Here is a 22,147-nt window from a genome sequence, read left to right on the forward strand (position 1 = left end):
GGAGTTGTAGGTTGACAGAAGTATTTTAAGTCCCTCATCTCTCAGACCTCCATCCACATCTGATGAAGGCATCCTGGCTCTGGAAATGCCTGCCTCCTGTTGATTTATACCAAATCAAATATTTGCATGGAGCAGGACACATACAGCACAGTTACCAGGGCTCAGCTGTAGGGCACAAACTGACAGCAACATCTTAGAAGTCCTCAAAACCACGTAGTCAGGGGAGACACCAGCACTGTGGTGTCAGTGCTCAGCCTGCCCTTTCCCACATCTGGAGAGGGAGAATGGCTGCTCATGAAGCACAGCTGCCCGGGGGGATCAGGGCCAGTTTGTACAACTCAGCCACACATTGCTTCACCAGATCTCTGCACAAAGATGCCTGGGTGGCTTTGCTAGGAGGAGGACCAAGATCTAGATTTTTACTGCTCTAGTGGACACAATGCATGGAGAGTACCACAATGGCAGTACCAGAGCATCCAGACACAGCAGACCAGGAGCTGTTGGGGGCTAGAGAAAAGAACAAATGGCAGGTGCCAGAGGCACACTGACTGCCCTGCTTTCATCCCTGTGTGATTATAGCACATCCTTACCACCTTCATGGCACAGCATGTATGAATGCATAAGGCAGGAAACATTTCCCAGCCTGCTTCTCCTCCTGCTCTGCCAGCCACTGCCCAAGTCTGCTGCATGGGACACAGCCAACTGTTTTGTGGTGGAGCAATTGTAAAGGTTTTACAGCACCAACCCACTTCCCAAAAAAACCTTGGCCAACTGCCACAAAACTCACTTGTCCAGGAACAAATCCAGGGAATCCAGCTACAGCTCATTTCAAGATACTTTCCTCCAAGCAGGTCTGAATTAAATGGTACCAAGAACATTTTTACATTCATCATGAGATCCAAATGGTTTTTCAACACGCAATCAATGGGTCCACAGAAACCTATCCCCAGTGCTTTCCCTCTGGCCAGCAGCCCTGCCATCTGCAGCAATCACTTTGCTTCATGCCTCATTGTGATTCCCAGCCTCCAGATGACTGCATCCACTCCAACCACGAGGCCCCAACCTGGGAGCTGCCCCTGCCCCACAGCATTTCAGAGTCCAAAGTCCCATTGATCCCCGTCAGCATACAACTCCACAACTGGAGAGATGGGAGCACTGCAGAGCATCAGCCATGTTCTGCCCGGTGGAAAACCTTTGGCACCAGCACTGACGGTTTATCTGGAAAAGGAAAGGATAAAGAAAAAGTAATGTAGCACAAGGAGCAGAGTCCATAATGCTTGTGATGAATAATCTAAGACACACAATTTTCTCTAGACTTCTAAATAGGGAAGATGAGGTCTTCAAAAGTAACACAGGCCTTTTTGAGAACACAAGTTTCCTGCCAGCAAAGTGACTGTGAAACTGGGACATAGTTAACAGACGTTGTGGAAGGCAGGCTGGAGGACAGGAGGACAAGTGCACAGGCATAGCCTGCCAGCACAGTACAACAAAAACTGCAGCCTTAGGTTAGACACATGCTGTGCCAAGTACAGAAGGACCAAACGAACAGGCAGTAGTGACCTGTGGCTCACTATCAGAGCAGCAACCTTGTTTCCTGCCCCAGGTGGGCACTTCAACATCACCTTCGCATACAGCCCAACACCCACCCATCACCAAAGCTATTCTCCATCAAGATAAGTGGTATTTTGGAATGGGATGGCACTGAACAGAGAGAACAGCATCCAAAGCTGCTGTCAGACACTGAGGTGAAATAGGCATTCACATACAGTACAGCAGCAGCCACCAGCAAGACACAGCTTGCTCCTCTAAGCTCCCTACCAAATTCCCTTGCACCACTCCAATTAAAACAGACCACAGTTGAATTTCTGTTCTGAAAGCAAACCTATGCTTCAAAAAGCCAAGGCACTGGCTGTTTTTGTGAGTGTTGTTCCACACGTTTGTTCCCACCACAGTACATCTCTGTTTTCCAAGCACATTCCCACTCTGTGGAATGAAGGACACAGAGGCTATAGGTACACAAGAGGGCAGTGCTTCTGTCCAGGGGAACCTCACCAAGTTGGAGGACTGGACCAATGACAGTGCTGCGAAATTCAACAAGGACAAGTGCATAGCTCTACACCTAGAACAGGACAACCCCATGCACCACCATAGCCTGGGGTCCAGCTGGCCTGGGATCTGGGGGAGAACATTTTGAAGACAAGCCAGCAGTGCATCTTCGTTGCAATGAAAGCCAAGCTGTAATAAGGCAGACTCAGATGGGACAGAAGGAAAAAAAGTTCTGCCCCAGGAGAATAGTGTAACTCTAGAGTCCAGAGAGGTGGTAGCACCTCCATCTTTGTCATCCAACCCTCACCTATACAGGTTCCAAGCAATACGCCTGCCTGTGAATGTGGTCCTGCGTGGAGCAGTGGGTGGACAGAAATCTCCCAAGGTCCCATCCTACCAAAACCCATTCATGATTGCATTATCTCCTGATCTGTCCTGCCCACTATGTGTCTTACATCTGCCGCAACACAGCTCAGAGAACACCTCAGCCCATTTCACTGTACTTCTTATCCTTTGCATGGGCTGTCTATATCCATAAGTAATCAGAACAGTCCCCAGGCTGTGGGGCTGCTGCCTTCCAGAAAAAATTGCTTAGCAAGGGCATGTTTTACATAGTCTTTCCGGAGTCTACTGGCAGGGGAATAGGTCTGCTTTCTGGTCTCACTTGGAACAAGGGCTGATCACAGTAGGAGTGGGGGGGTAAACCAAGGCAACATTAACTCGCTCGCTGCCGTTCTTGGGACAGATGATCTCCGTCAGTCCCTCTGGTCTTGGCTGACTCAGCAGTTCTCCTGTGAATAAAGGAAAACAATAAAAATATTTAACCATCAGCAAGGCAGATTTTGCAATTTTTGCTTTTAGCATGCCCTTCCCCTCCCCTCACCAAGTAGGTATCCATGACTGATGCAAGTGAGCACAGTAAGAGGGCTTACTGGTCCTGCAACCCAAGCAATCCCATCCATGTAACCATGGTGAATATCCTGGTGCTTACAACTTGGAGACATGCTGGTTGCCACAAATGTAACATCTGCCATCTTTCCTATCTCTGTTTTGAATCACTGCACTCTGACTCAGTAGCTCCTTAGGGATTCATAGCATCTAGATGGAAGATTCCCTAATGCCCCTCTCCCTGGGTACACTTGCCACAACTGCCATGGGACTGCTGCTGCATCCTGTCAGGGCCCTTTGCTACACTACAGTCTGCTGAGCATGTGGATCCAGCTCCCAGCTGTCAGCTCTTCCATAATGGAGGCGATACGAGCTCTGTATGGAGTCAGTAGCAGTGAGGAGGCTCTCACAACACATGGTATCCCTCTGTGAAATGAGTTGCGTCAGCTCCACTGCCCAAGTGCCAAGTTGGCAGCTCCCCACTGCTGGCACCCTTGCAGCATGTAGTTCAGGGCACACACAGGTCAGCACAGTGAGAGGGGAAAGCCAGGTGCCGAGATATGCCCAGCTCTGAGGAACACTTCCCCAACAGCTCGCTCAGAGCAAATCAAGTTTCCTCCTGGCTCCACTATACACATGACTGGCCTCAGGAGGGCAGATCCCCTGGCCATCAATATGCCACGTCCTCAGTATAGTCCAGCCACACCTTAGACTTCCAATAGCAGCAGAAACACCTCTTGATACTTGTCTGGCAGGTAGGATCTGCTCTCAAAGGCAATTGGGATGACAGCATCCATGCCCAGCAAGGGCTCAATTCTTCTGAGTGTGCCTACATTGCTGCTAAACAGACCTACCCAAAGCAGAGTCACCAGGCCACAACTGGCTCAATTAGTGACTGTCTTTACAGAGGCAGGCCAGCTGTAAGCGGGCTGCTGCCACAGGTCCACACAAAACTCTCTGGACCCATCAATCAAGCAGCCACCATGAGCTGTCCCCACTTCCACCAAAACACTCAAGACAGATGGTCCTTGGACTCCTCTATTTTTGAATGCACTTGAAATAAATTCTTCTCCTGTTAAAGAACATCAGAAAATGTCTCCTTGTGTCTAAGCTGAGACTGTCAGGCACCCCAGGAAAAACTGTAAAGAAATCACACTTTGCAGAAGTACTGCCCAGCCTGTGCAGCAATGGCACAACAGTCAGCCCCAGCATACCCGAAGCCCTACAAATGCTCCTTCTGTCTCCTTGTCACACAGTTTCTCTTCTCACTTTCATGAAATAGTAGATCTGAAATCCTTTGATTTTTCCAAAGCATGTCATTTCATATAGTGAAAACAGAGGAGAGGGCTTGGCAAGGAACATACACAGTTCCCCTTGAGAGATACCCCACTTGTAGGGCCAGTAATTCCAGTTTGCCCCTATAGTCTGCAATCTGAATTCACATTTGGTTTGAGTATCTCCCTGTCTCACACCTACACTCAAACCTGAACTGGCACAGCAGCTTTTAAGGAAGGAAGACACTTCTCCCAAACAAAAAGAATCGTGATGGTGATTTGCAATTCAAAGTTAAGTCTGCAAGGCAGCGTCCTCAATTACATGAGCTGTCACCCTTTGAAAACAGCACTGCATTCCATCAAGCACGTCCACCACAGGGCTCCATGTCCCAGCAGTTTCCAGTTTCCAACTCCAGGTTGACTTCCAAACTGCAATATTGCTAACTGAAAACATCATCTCTGAAAGATGTGTCATAAAATCAGTGCACCATTATGCACTTTAAAGACAGGGCAAATATCCATTAGATCTTAAACAAGAGGTGTGCAATAAGACTGGTCTGTCTGCTTGAGCCTTCATTCCCATTTCCATCTTCCCATTTCAGAAATACTTGGATGATGATTTCTCAAGCATAGGAGATTGCTGTAGGGTAATACAGATGCCTGATTTGCAGGCAAACCCCTTCCCTTTGCTCTTCAGTCACCCTCCTTTTCTTCATGGTTTTACCTTCCCCTCTAGGTTGCCTCTGGGATAAAGCTCACCTCACTCTGTTCCCAGTCCCATCCACATCTCCTCCAGCCCCTCTCCCATTTCCTGCTGTCATACACACTGTTCCTCAGGAGAAAGGCTTTTCTCACAATTGCTCCATGAGACATATCGTGCACCAAGTGGACAGAAGGTTACTTGGGCCTCCTTCCTATTTCTCCCCCTCTCAGCTACAGGATGTCCCACTGCTTTTCCACTATAGTGTTCTCATCCCCTTCTCTTTGCAAACTGGTCATCTTTGCTGCACAAACTCATTGCAATACTAAACCAGATATAACTGTCTAAATCACATTTCACATCACTGCTGAATAAAAGCCAGTGTAAATTCAATTGCAATATGCAATCTTAGAGCTGTAACAAGCATTGAGACACGCTGCTTGGATACAAGTCTCCAGGCCCAGAATCTTTTGGATGTTTCAGAAACCTCACATTTCTATTCAGTGATGCCTTAAGCCCCTAATGGTTTTTTATTTTTCTAATAGTTATAAGACTTGTAAATTTTATAGGTAGGTTTTAAAAGTAGAAACCCCTCTGTCCCTTGTTCCTTTCCCTTGTTTATACATTCCCTAACCCTTTTACCCCATTCTATGCCTTCTATATCAACCTACCCCTGAATCCAGTAGCAGTGTTTAGTCTTTTGTCAAGGTAAAGGCCTAGACTGTTTGGAGAACAGCATATCAGGGCCTAAACCACAGAGTACGGTCAAAAACTAGGTGACAGTATACCCTTTGTACTCTGATGAAGCTGAAGATGATGAAGTAGGTGGTCCCAAAAAGACCCCAGACCCAATTCTCAGGGGGAGGACCCGGGGCGGTCCAGAGGAAGGGCCAAAGGGTGGACACATCTGGGATTGGATGGATAATGCTATAAAATGTAACCTCTCGGGCACGGCCGGCGCGCGCGTCTATATCACCTATTGCCTTGGCAAATAAACCCTTTCTTATCTCACCCCTAATTAACTGCTCCGGAGATTTTTTTCAGAACCAAAATATACCGGCAACATCAGAAATTATTCAAACTGTAGGAGATTAGAAATAGAAGTCTTCAGGGCTACAGTAGGGTAGGGAAGGGAGATCCAATGAAGTATTGTACTGATTGATACAAAAGGAAAAGCTAAGTGCCTGGCATGTGGTGGTGTTTGCTTGGTTTAACTGCAAAGTTTAAATGCAGCTGGAGCAGCTCATGTCTGCAGCACTTGTTCTGTCCCTGTGTACAGGCTACCCAGTCTGTATTTTGGTTGCACATTCCTCCATGAGCATGTCACAAATTTTACTGGAAACTTCAGTTCCCCCTGTCCTCTCTGAAAGGTTGCCTACAATGGCACACACAGAACGACAAAGCTTATCCTAGTCTCGACATGGACTTTGTTTTAATGTTAACTTCCACAGAAGCCACTAAAGTTTTAACCAAAACTCCAACTACTTCATCTTAAGGCTAAAGACTAAGATAGTTGAGTGTTTAAAGAACAACATCACTTTTCAGCAGACAAATCTGCATCGCTTAAGATGATTCATCTGATTTGAGAGCATGAGCCCTATTTGCAAAGGCCCTTTAAAGCTGGGTATTTGCTGACCAAGGCCTGATGTTTAGATGCGTCTAAGTCCCAGTTCAGTTGATAGCAGAGAGGCACCTGCCAAGCCTAGTTAAAAGCACCTGCAAACAGAAAGCACATGCTTTGGAAAATGCTCCTTTGCTGCCTCTCCATTTGCAATGGCACAAATAGTGCAGAAAAGTTGTATCTGTCCCATGGCCACCTTCCTGATGCTTTGGCACAGAAACTGGTCTCCACAACTGGGTAGAATGTGCTGTACAGCAGGCTAAGGTTGAGACACAAACCAAGACCCTGATATGAAACTACCATGGTCAGTTTGGCCACAGCATAAGTTGGCTTGTAAACTCCACCCAGGCAGATGGGCTGAGTGAGTCACGCTGCCCACAGCATTTAAAAGAAACCTGCTACATGTGGGCAGTCACAGAGAAAGGCAGGGAAAAACCTTCAGCCATGCTCAAAGCTCTACCAGAAAGGCCTGTTTCCTCACAGCATTAACCAGCTCACCTGAAGCAGATGTCAGCAAGATGTTCTTCACTACCACTGTTTTATCACAGAACAGACACAGCCAACTTTGTGCCACTTGCACTGGGTTCCCAGGCCAGGCCAATGCCTGCAGCCAGCAAGGATAACTGCATGTGCCAGATGGAACTTAGCTGGGTATCACCACTCGGTGCACAAGGAAGACACTTCTACTGCCATATATGCCCAGAAACACGGAAATTTATCAGACTACAATTTTTGGTGAAATACACAGTCAGCCACATTATACCTTCTGTCCTTGATTTACTATGATTTGGGGAGGGATGCCTCCCTCAGAGCTCCTGCCAGCCATCAGACCCACACTCGCTGAAAAGTGCACTTCCCTGACCTTTAGGAAATACCCATGAAATGCCAGATACCCATGACAAATCAGGCAGTTAAGAGGGAGGCTGACAGCAAGAAAAGCGAGTACTTGCAGAAGTGTTTGGTTACTCCATGCTGGCAGCCAGACAAGGCCAGCTGTAAGCCTACTTGGCTGCTTAACAGAGAGTAAGGTTTTGAATACAAGGAAGAAAATCCCACCATTTGCCTTCACACAGCTCCCACTGCCATGGCTGTGCTAAGTGGCACAAGGTTCCCTGTTCACATATCAAGAATTTGCAGCAAGGGCCTAAGGATGAGACACTCTGTTCAGCCTGCCATGCCATCTCCTCTCTCTCAGAGCTCCCAGGAGAAGACATTTGCACAGTATCAGCCTGATGATATTTGTCATTTTCATGCTGTCATTCCTGCTGTCTGGGCCCCATTGGGACACACTGCAGCAAGAAGTGGATGAGCAGGACATGGCCCTGGCTCTGTGGTGCTGCTTCTCTCTCTTCAGTCTGCTAGAGATCTTGAAGAGACAGCGCCCATGCTTCACAACAGGGGCATGAGACAGCCAAAACCAAGCTGCTCCTACAGCTGCCCTGCTTGAGCACTGACCTACTCACTCCACCACATGTCCCAGAGCTGCTCCAACCACGGTTTTTGCAACCCCAACGCTCATATGCTCTTCTACCCTAAATCCCTTCTCACTCTTCCTCCTTGCTGAAGGGCTTCAGACAGCAACTACTGCAAGTGGAGTTCTCAGCCTCAACTGCTTCTCTGTCAAGCCTCCCTTGACTAATCTTTGCTTGTGACATCTCTCAGCATAGCACTCAGCAGTCATGCCTTCAGGAAAGTAGAGAAGAGAACACTTAAACACTGCCTGCATACCAAAAATACACGTTCCATGCTTGGTTTCCAACAGCAGTCGAAAAACAGGGCTTACATGACACCCCTTTGCTTTGCATGCAGTCCTACCCCCTTTCATCCAAACAACTGCAAAGAGACTGCGGTTGGAGAAGCTACAGCTTCTCTGCCTGGCTGTTAGTTGTTTTGAGGTTCAATAGCCAGAGCACTTACACAATTAGATCAAAGCTGTCACAGAGGCAGGATGAGTCGAATAGCCATGTGCACAGATTTCCCCCTTTGCTGTAAGCACAGGCAATGCCCTCATACACTGGGATCTTGCAGCCAGCTCTACAGTAGAGAAATCTGCCAGGAGTCTTGGCAGAAGGAGGGGGAAGGAGATGGTGTCTCACAACCAGCCTGCTTCTATTCCATGCCCTTTAAATCTTGTCTTTGTTACTCTCTGCTTAGATGAAATTAATTACTTGCTTCATACAAATGTTGCTGCGCATGATGCACAAGCTTATTCTCAAGCACTGCGCACAGAAAATACTGCTCTGTACTGGTATGAATTTTTAATATGCTCCTCACAGCACTGCCTGCATGTCACGCACAAAAATATTCCCCAGAAAGATAGAACTCTGCAGCTGATTTATTTCTGGAGTCCTGAGCGACCTTATCTACTTGGCCTGCTTGAGGCAGAGGACTGGATAGAGACCTCCAAGTTAGGATTTAATTTTCTTCTCACTAGAGGCTGTTCTCCTGGCTACAAACATAGCAAAAATAAAGAAGCTGAAAGCAGAGAAATCACAAAAGGGAGCAGAGCATGGTGAAATGCCCATTATGAACAAAAGTTTCATAAGCCTCACGTTGCAGTCCCAGTTAAAGGAGCTTAATACTAGCAAACAAAAACAACAACAAAAATTCCACCCTGTGAAAGTGCCCTAGTGGGAGAGACTGCTGTGAAAAAAAAGCAACAGAGAAGACAATTCTGTTGGTAACCACTGATCACAAGGGCACACCGTTGAGCAGAACCACCCATCGGGGCGGCACATGAGCACATACTCAGGAACAAATGAGCCTGGGATTTAATACAGTTTAAAAAGAGAAACAAAAAGAAAGCTTGCTCTGGAAATGTGGAGTGGGAAAGGCAGCCAGTTGCAAGGCAAAGGGCTAGCCTGCAGAGGTAATTCCCCAAGAACGGAAGGCAATAGCACAGAGAAAAGGATATGGAGAGCAAGGGAGAGGGTTAGAGCTTTCCAAAATATGCAAAAGAAACCGATGGCAATTTGCCATTTCTCCTTTGAAGGGTTCAAGACCAAAAACGTCAACAATGACACCTTCCTTGAATACAGAGCAGTCTCCTGGAGGTGCTCAGCTCCACACTAGAGCATCACAACTGCCAGAGGGGCAGGCTCAGCCATGGAGCTGCTGCTTGATCCAAGCACTGGAGAGCTTTCCAGCTCCTGCATTCACAGGACCAGGTGTCTGTCGAACCATCACCTCATCTCCAGGCCTCACACCTCTAGCTGTTGATATATATATGGCTCACCTTGAATATTCTCCCAGCTGGCTACACAGGAAATTGTTTTCCCAAGGCTCTTAATTCATGTGAGATGACAGAAACACAAAATAACCTCTGGAAACAGACAGAAGTGCTTTTCAGCTTGGAGCTGACAAGTCAAGCTTCAGGACCCAGAGCCGCAGTTTTCCAGGCGAGGAACCCCAGACCTGCAGCAGAAGCTGCGCTCAGCTCAGGCAGCTCTTCCCCACAGCAGCTGAGATCACCCTGCGCTTTATCTCCTACCCATGGAGCTACCAGACTAATTACCCTGGCAGGAAGCCTGGGGCTGTGTCAAAGGCTAAGGGGCTCTGCAGGGCCTGTCCAGGAGACACACGGAAACAGATGCTCTACCTGGCAATCACTAACTCTAATTTTAGCCACTCAGGGAAGGGGAGAGTCACACAAACACCAGCTATGGTCTGAAAGGCTTAAGGGGGTTAAACACCCTCCTCCTTCCCCAAGTCATTATAAGGTCGGCTAGATCTTAACCCATCACTATCACAGGAGAAGAGGACATTGGCACACCTCAATGGTTGCAAAAGCTCTAGTGAAGCCTTTGGCACTGAACTGAGAATACCTCTGGGTGGAGGAGTTGTGAGGAAAGCATTCTGGATGCTTGACTCAGTAGCTACAGGAGGATAATTATTCAAAGTACCAATTTACAACTTATACACTAATATCCCCTCAGGAGTTATTTCAGATCATCCTTTCCCAGTGTGACAGTACAAGGTTTCCAAGTATAAAACTTGGAAAAATCTACGTTTGTCCCAAAACATTAGTTCATTATCTTCTTCTCAGGCACAGAGAAGTTAATTATAGTTAGAACTGGAATTCAGTTAAAAGTAAAACAAAAAACCCCCCATTCATTTCCCAAATCACACGATTTGGTACTTACTTTCTGCACACTCACAAACGAGAATGTGGAGAGCAGTAGAAAATGATCAAAACAGCTCCTTCAAAATAACTCCAGGAGCAGTCATGAAAGTTTGAGCCCTTCTGTCACCTTCTGACAGTATCACATAAGCAGCTCAGAGAAAGGATGGTTGGCATCTAACCTATTCCTAAGCCAGTGCAGGTAACTGATCTACCAACCATGTGGCTACACAATGAATGCAACTTCTCTCTCCTCTTTCAGCAACCATGAAATACTGAGCACAGACAGCATTTATGCAAGGTAACACTGACATCTCAGCAAATTGCCATGAGGCTCTAGAGAAGGCTGTGACTTTTGACACCACTGCCCCTTCCAAAAAGATAAAAGAGGGGGATGAACATGATGTCATTTCTCCACTCTGTTCCATCAAACTCAGTGTACTTCAAATAGTATTTCAGCATGAGTAGCTTCCCTTGTCCAGCTTCAACTCTACCTTTTCTGTTGGGCACTCCATCCTTCTCCCTGTGCAGTGGGGAAGGTGGGAGCAAGCCACGTCCTCCCATTACTGACCATAGCAGACACTGGAGAAAGGATGTGACCAAAAGGGACAAGCAAATAGCACAGCATAAAGGCTTAGAAAAATGAGAGGAGGCACTGTGGAGAAATTGAGAAAACAAAGCATCCTCCAAATTGCTGAGTATTTTGCTGTCTTTCTAATATCTAAAAAGCTTCTTGAATTAGCAAGTTGCAACACAGCACTTTCTGACGACTGCAATACAAAGCCATGAAAAATTGATTTGCCTCATTAACATTTTAGGACCTTATTAGCTGGAACGAAATTGACTGTCAAGGCATTTTAAGGGAGAGTCATGGTGTAATGAGCTCAGTGCGAATTATCCTCATCCCAGAATAGAAATAGGCCTGTCACTGAGTAACCAAGCCCAGAATCTACCTTTTGGTTATTTTTAATTCCACCCCTTCAGCCGTATCTGCCATGAGCACTTTCTCAATCTGCCAAAGCAAGGCACCAGCTGGAGAGAAAGCTGCAGCCAGCCCCAACCTGTCTGTTCTCACCCAGTAACAGCAAGGCATGACTGCACACAGAGCATCCACCTGAACTCCAGACAACACTGGCTGCAGACAGTTCAAACAGCAACAGTTCCCACCAGTCTGAGCCCACCTTTCAGTACTTCCAAAGTACTTCCACCAAACAGTAATTCCAAAGCTATTACACCTCCATCACAGTGAAGGTGCTGAGCCTTCTTTCATCCAGATGATCAGCACAATGCAGGTTCCACTAAAGGAAAAAAAAAGAGCTCTCAATGACATTAATGTAATAAACAAAGTTAACAAGCAGGGTTCACTGAAGTTTGGAGGGAGCTACCAGGACTGGTCAGCATCCTGCTACCTCTCTGGCTCTTATGTTTGGATCACAACACATTACTAGCTGGCCATGTGAAAAGCCAGCCCCTGAAGCAGGGCTTACAAGACTCAGTCCCGCTGACTTCCAGCCTTATGCAACTTATGAAGCAGGGCCAGACCTCTGCCTGCCCTTCTGCTAAATTTAGAGAATTAGGCAAGTCTGTAAGATATTTTTCCTCACAATAGTCTAGGTACAATACTGCACCCTGAACTGACTGATTATTTTCTGCCTGCTCCAACTCAAACACTAGAAAGCCTTGACACAGGTACAGTGTGGTGCACTTGAAGAAAAGCAATAGGAAGCACAAGCTGCAGAACTCCCTGCTGCAATACAAGGGTTCACAAAGAGACCAGACCATTTACTGGCGAAGTGTCTTTAAGCATTATTGAAGACACAAATCTCTGTGCTGAAGACAGACAAAGGCTGGAAGAGCACTTGGGTCAAGTTTTTTTCCTTGTTGACTTGCTCCTTCCCCACAAGATGTCCATGCATGCCATGCCTGAAGGCAGGATCCTGCCCATGAAGCCCCTCTTCTAGAAATTCACCAAAGTCCAGCTGGGCAGTGAAAGGCATGAAGTTTCCTTTGCAGTAACCTTTTTGCTTTTATATTTTTATTATTTACTTGCCTTTTGCCAGACAAGAAAAAGGAGAACAAACCAAAACACACATGCAAGACATGTATGTACATGCCCTGCCCAACGGTTTTCCCTGAAATTAAATAAACTCCTTTCTAGGTGAAAGTAACTTGGCTCCATGAGTTGCTGTTGCCTTAGGGCCATTCCAACGCTTCAGTGTGTTCTGCAATCTGAATTGGAAGGTGCTATATTTTCAAACCTGTTGTGGTAACTATTCTCTCCCAGATCATTTAAGGTGAGATGCCTGTGCAATACTCCTCTGGAAAGCTATTTTGGTCACTCTAAAACATTTGCTGTTCAGCAGGACAAACACAGAGCCCACTTAAGCACAGGAACTTTTTTTTTTTTTACCCTTCATCATTGACTAGTCTAAGGAGCAAAGTCTAAACACCATAGGTCCCACTCATGCTCAAATTTTAAATCAATTGTTTTACCTGGTTATTGAACTGGCTTAAACTAATCTCTGTTTTAATCTATTAACATGACTTTGTATTGAAGTCACTTTACTGCAGAATTTGGTCTATGCATGTACGTCACAGAATTTATTCTAAGCTCATGCTTAATTGAAACAAAATGCCTCCTTGGCTCTTTTCCTACAAAGCTACCTACTTTCTACTAGCTAATAACAATCCCCACACTACATGCTGACCACAGGTATGGTGTTAGCTGACTAGGAACCTGAAGTTTCCTTAATTACAAGGACATCAGATATAATTTGCTTCTCTGCATATATTTTTTCCCTTTACACTGAAGTTTCATAAGTCAAGTGTTTCTTCCTTGTCAGACATAGTGTGGTGTAGATTTGCATCAAGCTATATAGCTAAAATCAGAGGGAGCAGAGCACTAAGACCACTGGCCAACTTTCCTCTTGGTCTCATGTGTTAGGCCACTAGAAAAGCATTGCTGGTGCACATGGCAGTGCCCAAGCAGCACTCCACAAAGCTCAGAGCCTGAGTTTCCCTGTGCCAACAGATGTAGAGAACTGATTTGTGTTTCATATCTTCTCTGTTTGGTTTTAAATATATTTGTTATTACCAAAATTGCTGTATTCGAAGTCTCAGCAAGCTGCTGGCTTTGTATTGCTCAATGATCGAGAACAAAGCTTTGTCTATCCTTTTACCATTAATAGCTTTTACTTGTTCCCTTTCCAGAGGGGATGAAAACTAATAATTTAATTCTTTTGTTTTAATTTTTGTGGTGATTCTTTAGCACTTCCAATAATTTAACCATTCTTCTCTGAACCCTCTAGTTCCCTAATATCCAAACAAGTGACAAGTAATAACTGTAAATCAACAAAATAGCTAGCTTTTGCTTAAAAATACCTTTTGCCCAAGGAAAAGTGTTTACTTATAGACTTAATATTAGAGATTGTTTTACTATCTCTGCCAAAACCAATTCTTACTACTTTTTATTCTGCCACTGAAATGCCTTCCAATGGTAAGTCACACCAATTCAGAAACAATAGCTTTGCTACTTAACTCCTGCAGAGCTCATTGCCTGCTAAGTGCCATCTGTTCTGGGTTCTCAGTGCCCAAAGGTAAATTGCAGCATCTATTTTTGCTGCTTAAAAATCACTTCTATGGTAGTCATGCTTACTACTGAAACAGGAAAGAGCCCTGGGGCCTGCAAAAAACTCATCAGCATCTCAGAGAGGCAGCAGTATTGATAGGAGAACACTTAATTCCTCCACTGTCTCCTCTACTCCCCAGCACCTTCCCAGGAGATCATGGGACTGTCTCAGAGCTGAGCTCCTTCCTGGTACCCTAGCTATTTGTGCTGTAAACCTGTATTACTTCCAGGTTTTCTCCAGGCAGATTTCCACCAGGTGATAACTCTGATATACTTACCAGTGTCACTGCAACACAGCCCTGGCCCCTCTCCTTCAGATGTTTCACCAACTTACCTGAACTGCAAGCTTGCTGCTCTCCTCTGAATATGCCCAGCACCAATCCCCTCAGAGGGGATCTGTCTTAGGAACAGCCAGCCTTAAAACTTCCCAGTCATTTACTCAAACTGATCGAAAAGGAGAGACTCAGGGACATCTTAAGCATATGGTTGAGATATCCCAAGAGCGAGGACTACTGGGATTGAAAAACACATGAAGCAGCAGGATGCTTGCTCTCAAATGTCGTTCAGCATTGGAGTTCAGGCCCCTAGCCAGGCTTGCTCTGAGGGGAGGTGAAGCAGGTGTGGCAGCTCAAAAGCTGGCTGCTGCCAGAAAAGTGGGCAAAATGCCAGCATACAGGAGGAGAGGAGGACATGTTTCTGGGCAACTCAGAGTTCACGTGTTATTTTTGATAGTTCACTTTGCACAATACAATGGCAGAGCAACAACCAAAGAAACAAGATCAGTCACACACAAATGGCCATCAGAAGAGAAGCAAAGAGCACCCCTTCCCCTGCTGCACTTTGTCCAGGATCACAGTTTGTTTTGAGATGCAGGAGGCCCCAGAAGACTACCAGTGTTTTGGATGCAGAGGGTTGAAAGGGGAAGCATAAGCCAGATTGGACTAGAGCAAGCCTTTCCTTCTGTCCCCCGCCACCACAAGTTTGCTCTGTGAGGGAAAAATTCAGAGAAAGCACACATCTACTAGATGCTTCTATCTGCACACATAAGGATTTTGCCTGCTTAGTGCTAGTGGAAACATGTCCCACAGCTCTGGACTTCACCACCAGCTGCCTCAGAGCCAGAGAGAAGCACCCGGCTCCCTTCTCCCTAATCTGGTTCCCTCCCACCTTCCTCAGCCTCCTGCATTTTTCTTAAACACACAAGCCAAGAGAACAGTCCTCCAAGCAAGGCAAAGTTTTATTAAAAATGACTTCTGATTAAAAAAGAGTTTTAAATCCTTTTGTAATGATGACTGGATTATCTGCAGCATGCTGCATTATGCAATGAGGATAAAGCAGCATAAAGCAAGTGGCAAAAATGCCATCTCCAGCAGAATCACAACTTTGTGGGCAGCTCCCAGTTCCAACAATCACCTGCAAGATTCAGATGGGGCTGGATACACTTGGTATATGCCACAGAAGCAAAATCATGCACAAAACTTGTACCACGCAGCAGCTGCAGAGCAGAGGCTGTTTTGCAACATGGCTTTCAACCAGAGGTGCTGTTTCAAGGAAATACTGACACTAAATACTTCAGGGAGCACAGGTAACAGTGATAAATCTCTGACCTGGAGCCTGGCCATAGGTCTGCCATAAAACATGACAACTTGTCATGCCATTCTGGCAATGAACTAGAGGCTGGGCAACTACGAGGGCCATGCTGTCAGCATTCACTCTGCTACCAAGAGGCAGGAGCAGCCATGCAGTAAGTGAACAGCCATGCTGCTCAGCTACCCCTCGCCAGACACCCTGCCACACTTGCAGCTGCCAGCTTTTAATGGGAAGCACACTTTTAGCACCTGCAAAATGCTAGGCCAGAAATCCAAGTCACAGATTCAGAGTCAGCCTACTGCACTTCCCAAACCAGCTCATAAAGCATCTCCTCTCATCACACTCTCTCCAATCCAATGGTTTGTTAGGAGGGGATATTTGTTTATTTTCAACCTTTTTTTTTTTTATCAGATCCCCGTGTGAATAACTTTAGCATGGTTGTGCCTTGTTCAGCAACATTTTCTTAACACTGTGTTGAATTTCACTGCAGGCACTCAAAAATGTGCATGTGTGTATGTACATAACATGGTAGGCACTCTTTTGTCAGAGAAGATGTGATTTCTTTCAATGAAGGACAAAGGACAAGTTAAAAATAACAGGCAGCTTCAAAAACTTTATGATAGCTTTCTGTTACAAAAGATGACAGACACTTTTTTTTTTTGATCCCAGGGGAAGGTTCCCACACTTTTCTTTCAGCCAAAGAAGTCTTTACTTTGGCTGAGCCTTGGAGGCACAAATACGTTGTTTAGGAAAAGAGACACACAAGACTCAACTCTTGACCATTTATTTCAGCATCTCATCTTAGTGAGCTGACCACAGCAGCTACTTGCTGAGCTGAATTATTTGCCTATGCAAGCATCAGTTAAGATCTGAAAATCCAGTAATGATCACCTCAGTGCCTGTAGGGCTCCCTCAGGCACACGCATGCTCCTTTGAGAAACTACAAACTTCTCCCTTACACAAGCTGTCATGAAAACGTCATCAATGCTAGATCACAGCATGATCCTTCATGTGACAGCATGAGCAAGACTCCTTGCCCAAAACTCCTGACAGCACAGGTTCAGGTACAGAGATCTGACTGACCTTTTAGTGAGGACAAAGAACACTGCAGTTTCATTCCCTATGTATCCCTCTGGCGCCATCATGAACCTGAGTAAAAGTATCTGGAGATGACTAAAGTTTCAGAGTGAGGAACCTTTCTACACAACTGTCTGTCAGAAGCTTACAATTATAAAAAAGTGAGACATAAATTCTTGCTTCACAGATTTCTGGGATATTGTAGCCAGCAAGCAATGGTGTCTCTTTCCAACACCCCAGTTGCTTGCCTTCAGTCCATCTCAATGAAAGCAGGTGTGGGATGTTCGGAAACAAGTCAGAAGGCTGCTGAAGCGCAGCAGTCAGCTGTAATAAAACATGAGCTCAAAGCTCCACAGAGCCAGTTTTAACAAAGGAGATGGCTTAAAAAACCAACCAACCAAAAAACCAACCAACTAAAATGAGTAAAAAAGTTTGAAAGTTTGAATTATATATTCCTGACAACAAGAGCTCAAGGTGCTCCATCAGAGCACGATTACACCAGCGCATTTTCCAGACAGGGATGGCTCAGTCCTGGTCCTAACAGTGTACAGTGAAAGAAAGTCTATGTATTAAAGAGACCTGTGAAACCAGAGGCATGGCTAGTTCCTACAAATTCCCATTGTGCATGAAGTTGTCTCCCCACTTTGGTGCCAGTAAAACAACATCTTTCTTATGTTGTCCTCCTAGAATCTGGAGGATGAGTAAGGTAGTGGGGTCTGCATGTGTGTGTTAAAATCCATCACCACTCCCGCTCATTATAAGATGCTGAAAAAGTTAACTGCCATCAAAGCTCTGAGCCCCACAGACCCTCTCCGAGGGGGCAGGACTCGAGAGAGCTGAGTAGGACTGTCAGGGGGCCCCAACACAGTGCTGGCACATGCTCAGCCTGAGCCCTCAGAGCCCTGAAGCTGCAGCAAGGCTGCCTGACTTCACAGAAACAAATTTCTTCTTTCACGCTGTAGCCATCACTTAGTGCCCAACCAAAATAGATTTAAGCTGTTCCATAGTAAAAATAACAGCGACCAAGAAATGTTATGTCAGATCACAGGAAGGGGAAGCTCTTTTTTGTTAGATTTTCTAAGTTTAGCCACTTTGATATACCGGAGTCATATGGATATGGGAATTTTCCATATCTAGTGTGTGCATCCTTGTCTGAAATAAGAGCACGAAAATCTCTCTCGGGCAAAGAAAGAGGCTGTTCAAAAGGAAGATTTAGAGAAACGCACGGGGAGCTGAAAACTCATCTGATTACACAACATGTGTAAGTAGGCCTGGTGCTTGCTGCTGACTCCCTGGTTTGGAAACCTGCCACCAAGCACCCTCTGCTGCAGCACATTCAACCCCATCCAGCAGTTCTGCCTATAAAACTGTGGTGGGTGGATGGATGCCAGACACTTACCAAAGCTGCTCTATCACCCCCTCCTCAATGGGACAGGGTAGAGAAAATACAATGAAAGGCTCAAGAGCTGAGATAAGGGCAGGGAGAGATCACTCACCAATTGCCATCATGGGCAAAACAGACTTGACTTGGGAAAATTAGTTTAATTTTTTACCAATCAAATCAGAGAAGGGTAGTGAGAAATAAAGGCAAACCTTAAAATACCTCTGCCCTACCCAGCCCTTCTTCCTGGGCTCAACTTCACTCTTGACTTTTTCCCTCCTGACTTTATCTCATCCCTCTCCAGTGGCACGGGGGGTGGGGGGGAAGGAGTGTTGCAGTCAGTTCATCACAGATTGTCTTTGCTGCTCCTTCCTCCTCAGGGGAAGGACTCCTCACATTTTTCCCTGCTCCAGTGTGGGGTCCCTCCCACAGGCTGCAGTTCTTCATGAACTGCTCCAGTGTAGGACCCCACAGGGTCACAAGTCCTACCAGCAAACCTGCCCCAGCATGGGCTCCCATGGGTCCACAGATCCTGCCCAGAGTCTGCTCCAGCACAGGCTTCTCATGGGATCACAGCCTCCTTCGGGCACCCACGTACTCCAACTGCAATTGCTGCTGCACAGGGTTTCAATGGGCTCAGCCTTGGCCAGTGGTGGGTCCATCATGGAGCCATCTGGCATTGGCTCTGTCAGACAGAGGGGAAGTTTCTAGCAGCATCTCAGAGGCAACCCCTGCAGGGCTTCCTGTGCCCCACTCCCGATACCAAAACCTTGCCATGCAAAACCAATGCAAAAATACAACCACACAAAGCAAGGAGGTGACACCCTATGCAGACCAGGAGAGGAAACACACACAAAATCATCTATCTCTTCCTCTCATTGCAGTAGCACAGACATATTAAAAGGATAAGTTTGTCCATCTCTTTCCACCTGAATTGTTCTGGCAGCATGGACTTACTTGTCCACCTGCTTACTCCTCTCTGGATACAGTACGCTGGCTTCCAGAAGATACAGCCCAGATGAGGCTTCCCCAAGAAAGCCAACTCATCCAAAGGACTACCTGGGGACTACTTTGAGCCAGAACTGATTATCCCAGCTCTCACTGCTTGTTCCTGGTCTGGCTGCTCAGCACTATGGTGGTGCAAGATGGAGTCACTCAAAAAGTTTAACAGTGGGACAGAGGCTGGCTGGTTCAAAGCACACAATAAGGCAGTGGAGGCCAAGTCAGCAGCTGTTCTCTCAACCTACAGTGCTCTTTAAAACCAGCTTAGGCCCAGGAACAGCTCCCCATGACTGAGTGAGAGTTTGGGACCACACAGCTGCTGCTCAGTCAGAGACCAGTTTTTCTGGATTTATGATTTCCCATGCCCTTGGGCTACTCCTGGGCGAGTCTGCAATTTGCAAGATGCCTCCCACACTGCAGATCTCTCAACGGAGGTGTGCTGAGCAGCTCAGCTGCAACCCTACTATTTCTTCTGCTCCAGCTCCTATAGGTCCCATCATGACTAAATCCCTCTGCTAAGGAAGGTCATTGTTCCTGTGAGCCACTCCCCACTTCACAGATAAGGAAGAGGATGAAGAATTACAAAAGCGATGGGACAACTAAGTTATGTACCTGCCTCAAATCCCTTTGCTCCCATATAGACAATGCCCCAGCTGCTCTGCTCTTTTTTGGAGAAGAACCAAATGAAAAAGACATAAATAACTCAAAACACTCCCTGTCACACACCACATATGCAGTAAGTACAGCTGCATATTATTATCTGTTGAGGAAGTAATCCTGAAAAGTGCAAAGATTAGCAATTTTACAGACAATTATGCTATTTTCCCTATAATGCAATAGAGGAGAACATGTGTACAGACTGGTGAGTTATCCACAATATAAATACAGACAGAGAGTGGAAAGATACAAATGCAAATGTCAGGAAGGTCAATACGAGATGACTGCTTATCAGAATGGATTGCTATCACAAGCCATTACCCCATTTTTAGTACTTCATTCTTGATCATCTCGATTTATCTGAGAATTTTAATGAGATGAAAACGCAACTGTTCAGACACAGGCAATGGGAATACTCAGAGTAAAGGAATGACATCAGGCAGCCAGTCTCACATAGAGGTCCCTGCCTCTCCATCCTCCACACTGTACAGCGTGTGCATTTCAGCTCTGCGTATTGCTAAGGCCTTGCTTTCTAACACTTGTCTGTTCAGAGAAAAACTGCTTGCTGTCCATATCTGACCACTGCATTTGACATTTGAGAAAGAGGCCACAGGGAGTGGAGAAAGGTATTCAGTGGTCAGCATGAGAGCTCCACAACAACATCTAGAGATGCAGCAGAGTGCTGCTGCACCATGTAGACTCGGTCTGTACTGCAGGTCAACTCAGCTGTTCTGCTGTGTCCACCATAAAGTCTCAGAGACCACATGACAGACATGCCTATTTCTTCTGCTGCAGGAAGCTCACCCTCTGCATGTTGCCCACATAGCAAGGGGCCTTCCTAAATGTGAGGACACTTGTTTTTGGGTAGCTTTGGGACAAATCAGCCTCTCTAGCAGTCCTCTGCTGCCAGCCTTGCAATGACAAAAAGGCACCAAAAGCACTGCATAGGTCTCTCAAAGTCAAGCAAGACCCAATAGCTGTGTCCACCTTCAACATTTTCCCACTCTGTGGCTTCATAGGGCCGAAACAGCTAGACACATTGCAAGCAAATTAGGTCAAGCACCTCTGTCTCAAGCCAAACAGATTCTGATGCTGTGAAACTACCACCAATTCATTTTTTAGGATGTTCACCAACAACCACACCCTGCTGCAGGGCAGGATCTGTCCTTTATCAGATGGAGATATAGTGTATTTTATATGTATAGCCATTGCTCACTGTGTATTGCTGGAGAGGAAAACACCTGCCAGAAAGGCAAAGAACATGATCCAACAGGAATTCAGCACATACAAACTGGAGAGTTACTAGTACAGATCATTCAAGAGATGATGTCTTGAGTGAAGTGTGTAATAATCTTGTATTCTGTTCGGACAAAAGCCTGCAATATGAATTTTGTCACTAGTCATTTATGGGCATGAGGCCCACAAATCCCTGTCCTACCATTGTTTTACTTTTGTTTTATTCCTGTTACACTGTAACAGGAACAACCTGAAACCTCTAAAGAAAGCGAAGGAGGAGGGAGCTTTCCCAGAATGGTCTGGGAGGTCTGGGTTCCTTCATGTAACACAAATAAAAATACTTATCTAAACTGGACTCTTGGCAAGCATCACCCTAAAAGTGGGTAAAGGGGAAGATATCTTGATATTGCTTTCATACAGAGTCTTATAGAAATGCACTTAAACAAGCTTGTGAAACCCCACTAATAAAAGCCCAGAAGAAGTCTCCCATCATCTCATTAGCACAATTCAATGTAACCTAGATCAACAACAATACTCCTCCTAGAGTATTCAAGCACCACATCTGAGTCAGAGTGTGGCAAAACAGGACAGGTCTGAACAGGATTTGAGATGCAGCTTTATTTGATGCTGAAGGTTACTTGCCCTCACATCTCAGTTTAGTCTGATCCTCACAAAGTGCTCAGTTAAATGGACTACCCCACAGAAGCATCTTCCTCACCTCAATGCTCGTTTGCTCCATGCAGAGCGTGCCATGCTGAACTGTCAATTCAAAATTAATGTTACTTTGTAAAGTCTCTAGGTACTAGGCCACCGTCACACCCATCCCCTAGGAGTCCCACATAGCCACAGCTAAAACTAGTAAGTAGCTACTCTCTGTAAACCTTTGGGAGAAGCTCAGAGCTCTTGAAAATGACCACTGGGAATAAA

At 45.9% G+C, this 22,147-nt stretch overlaps 1 protein-coding gene across 1 annotated transcript in view; it reads right to left on the minus strand.

The window, feature by feature from the left end:
* The window catches only part of MFHAS1 (malignant fibrous histiocytoma amplified sequence 1), a 35,870-nt gene that overhangs the window by 2,916 nt on the left and 10,807 nt on the right, over positions 1-22,147 (minus strand). The window contains 2 exon segments of the mRNA XM_018071259.2: positions 788-1,218; positions 2,682-2,837. Coding sequence (XP_017926748.2) covers positions 2,707-2,837 — 131 coding nt within the window. The 3' untranslated portion in view covers positions 788-1,218; positions 2,682-2,706.

Source organism: Manacus vitellinus, unplaced genomic scaffold (assembly GCF_001715985.3).
Source record: "Manacus vitellinus isolate BGI_N305 unplaced genomic scaffold, ASM171598v3 scaffold_0_pilon, whole genome shotgun sequence".
Taxonomy (NCBI): Eukaryota; Metazoa; Chordata; class Aves; order Passeriformes; family Pipridae; genus Manacus; species Manacus vitellinus.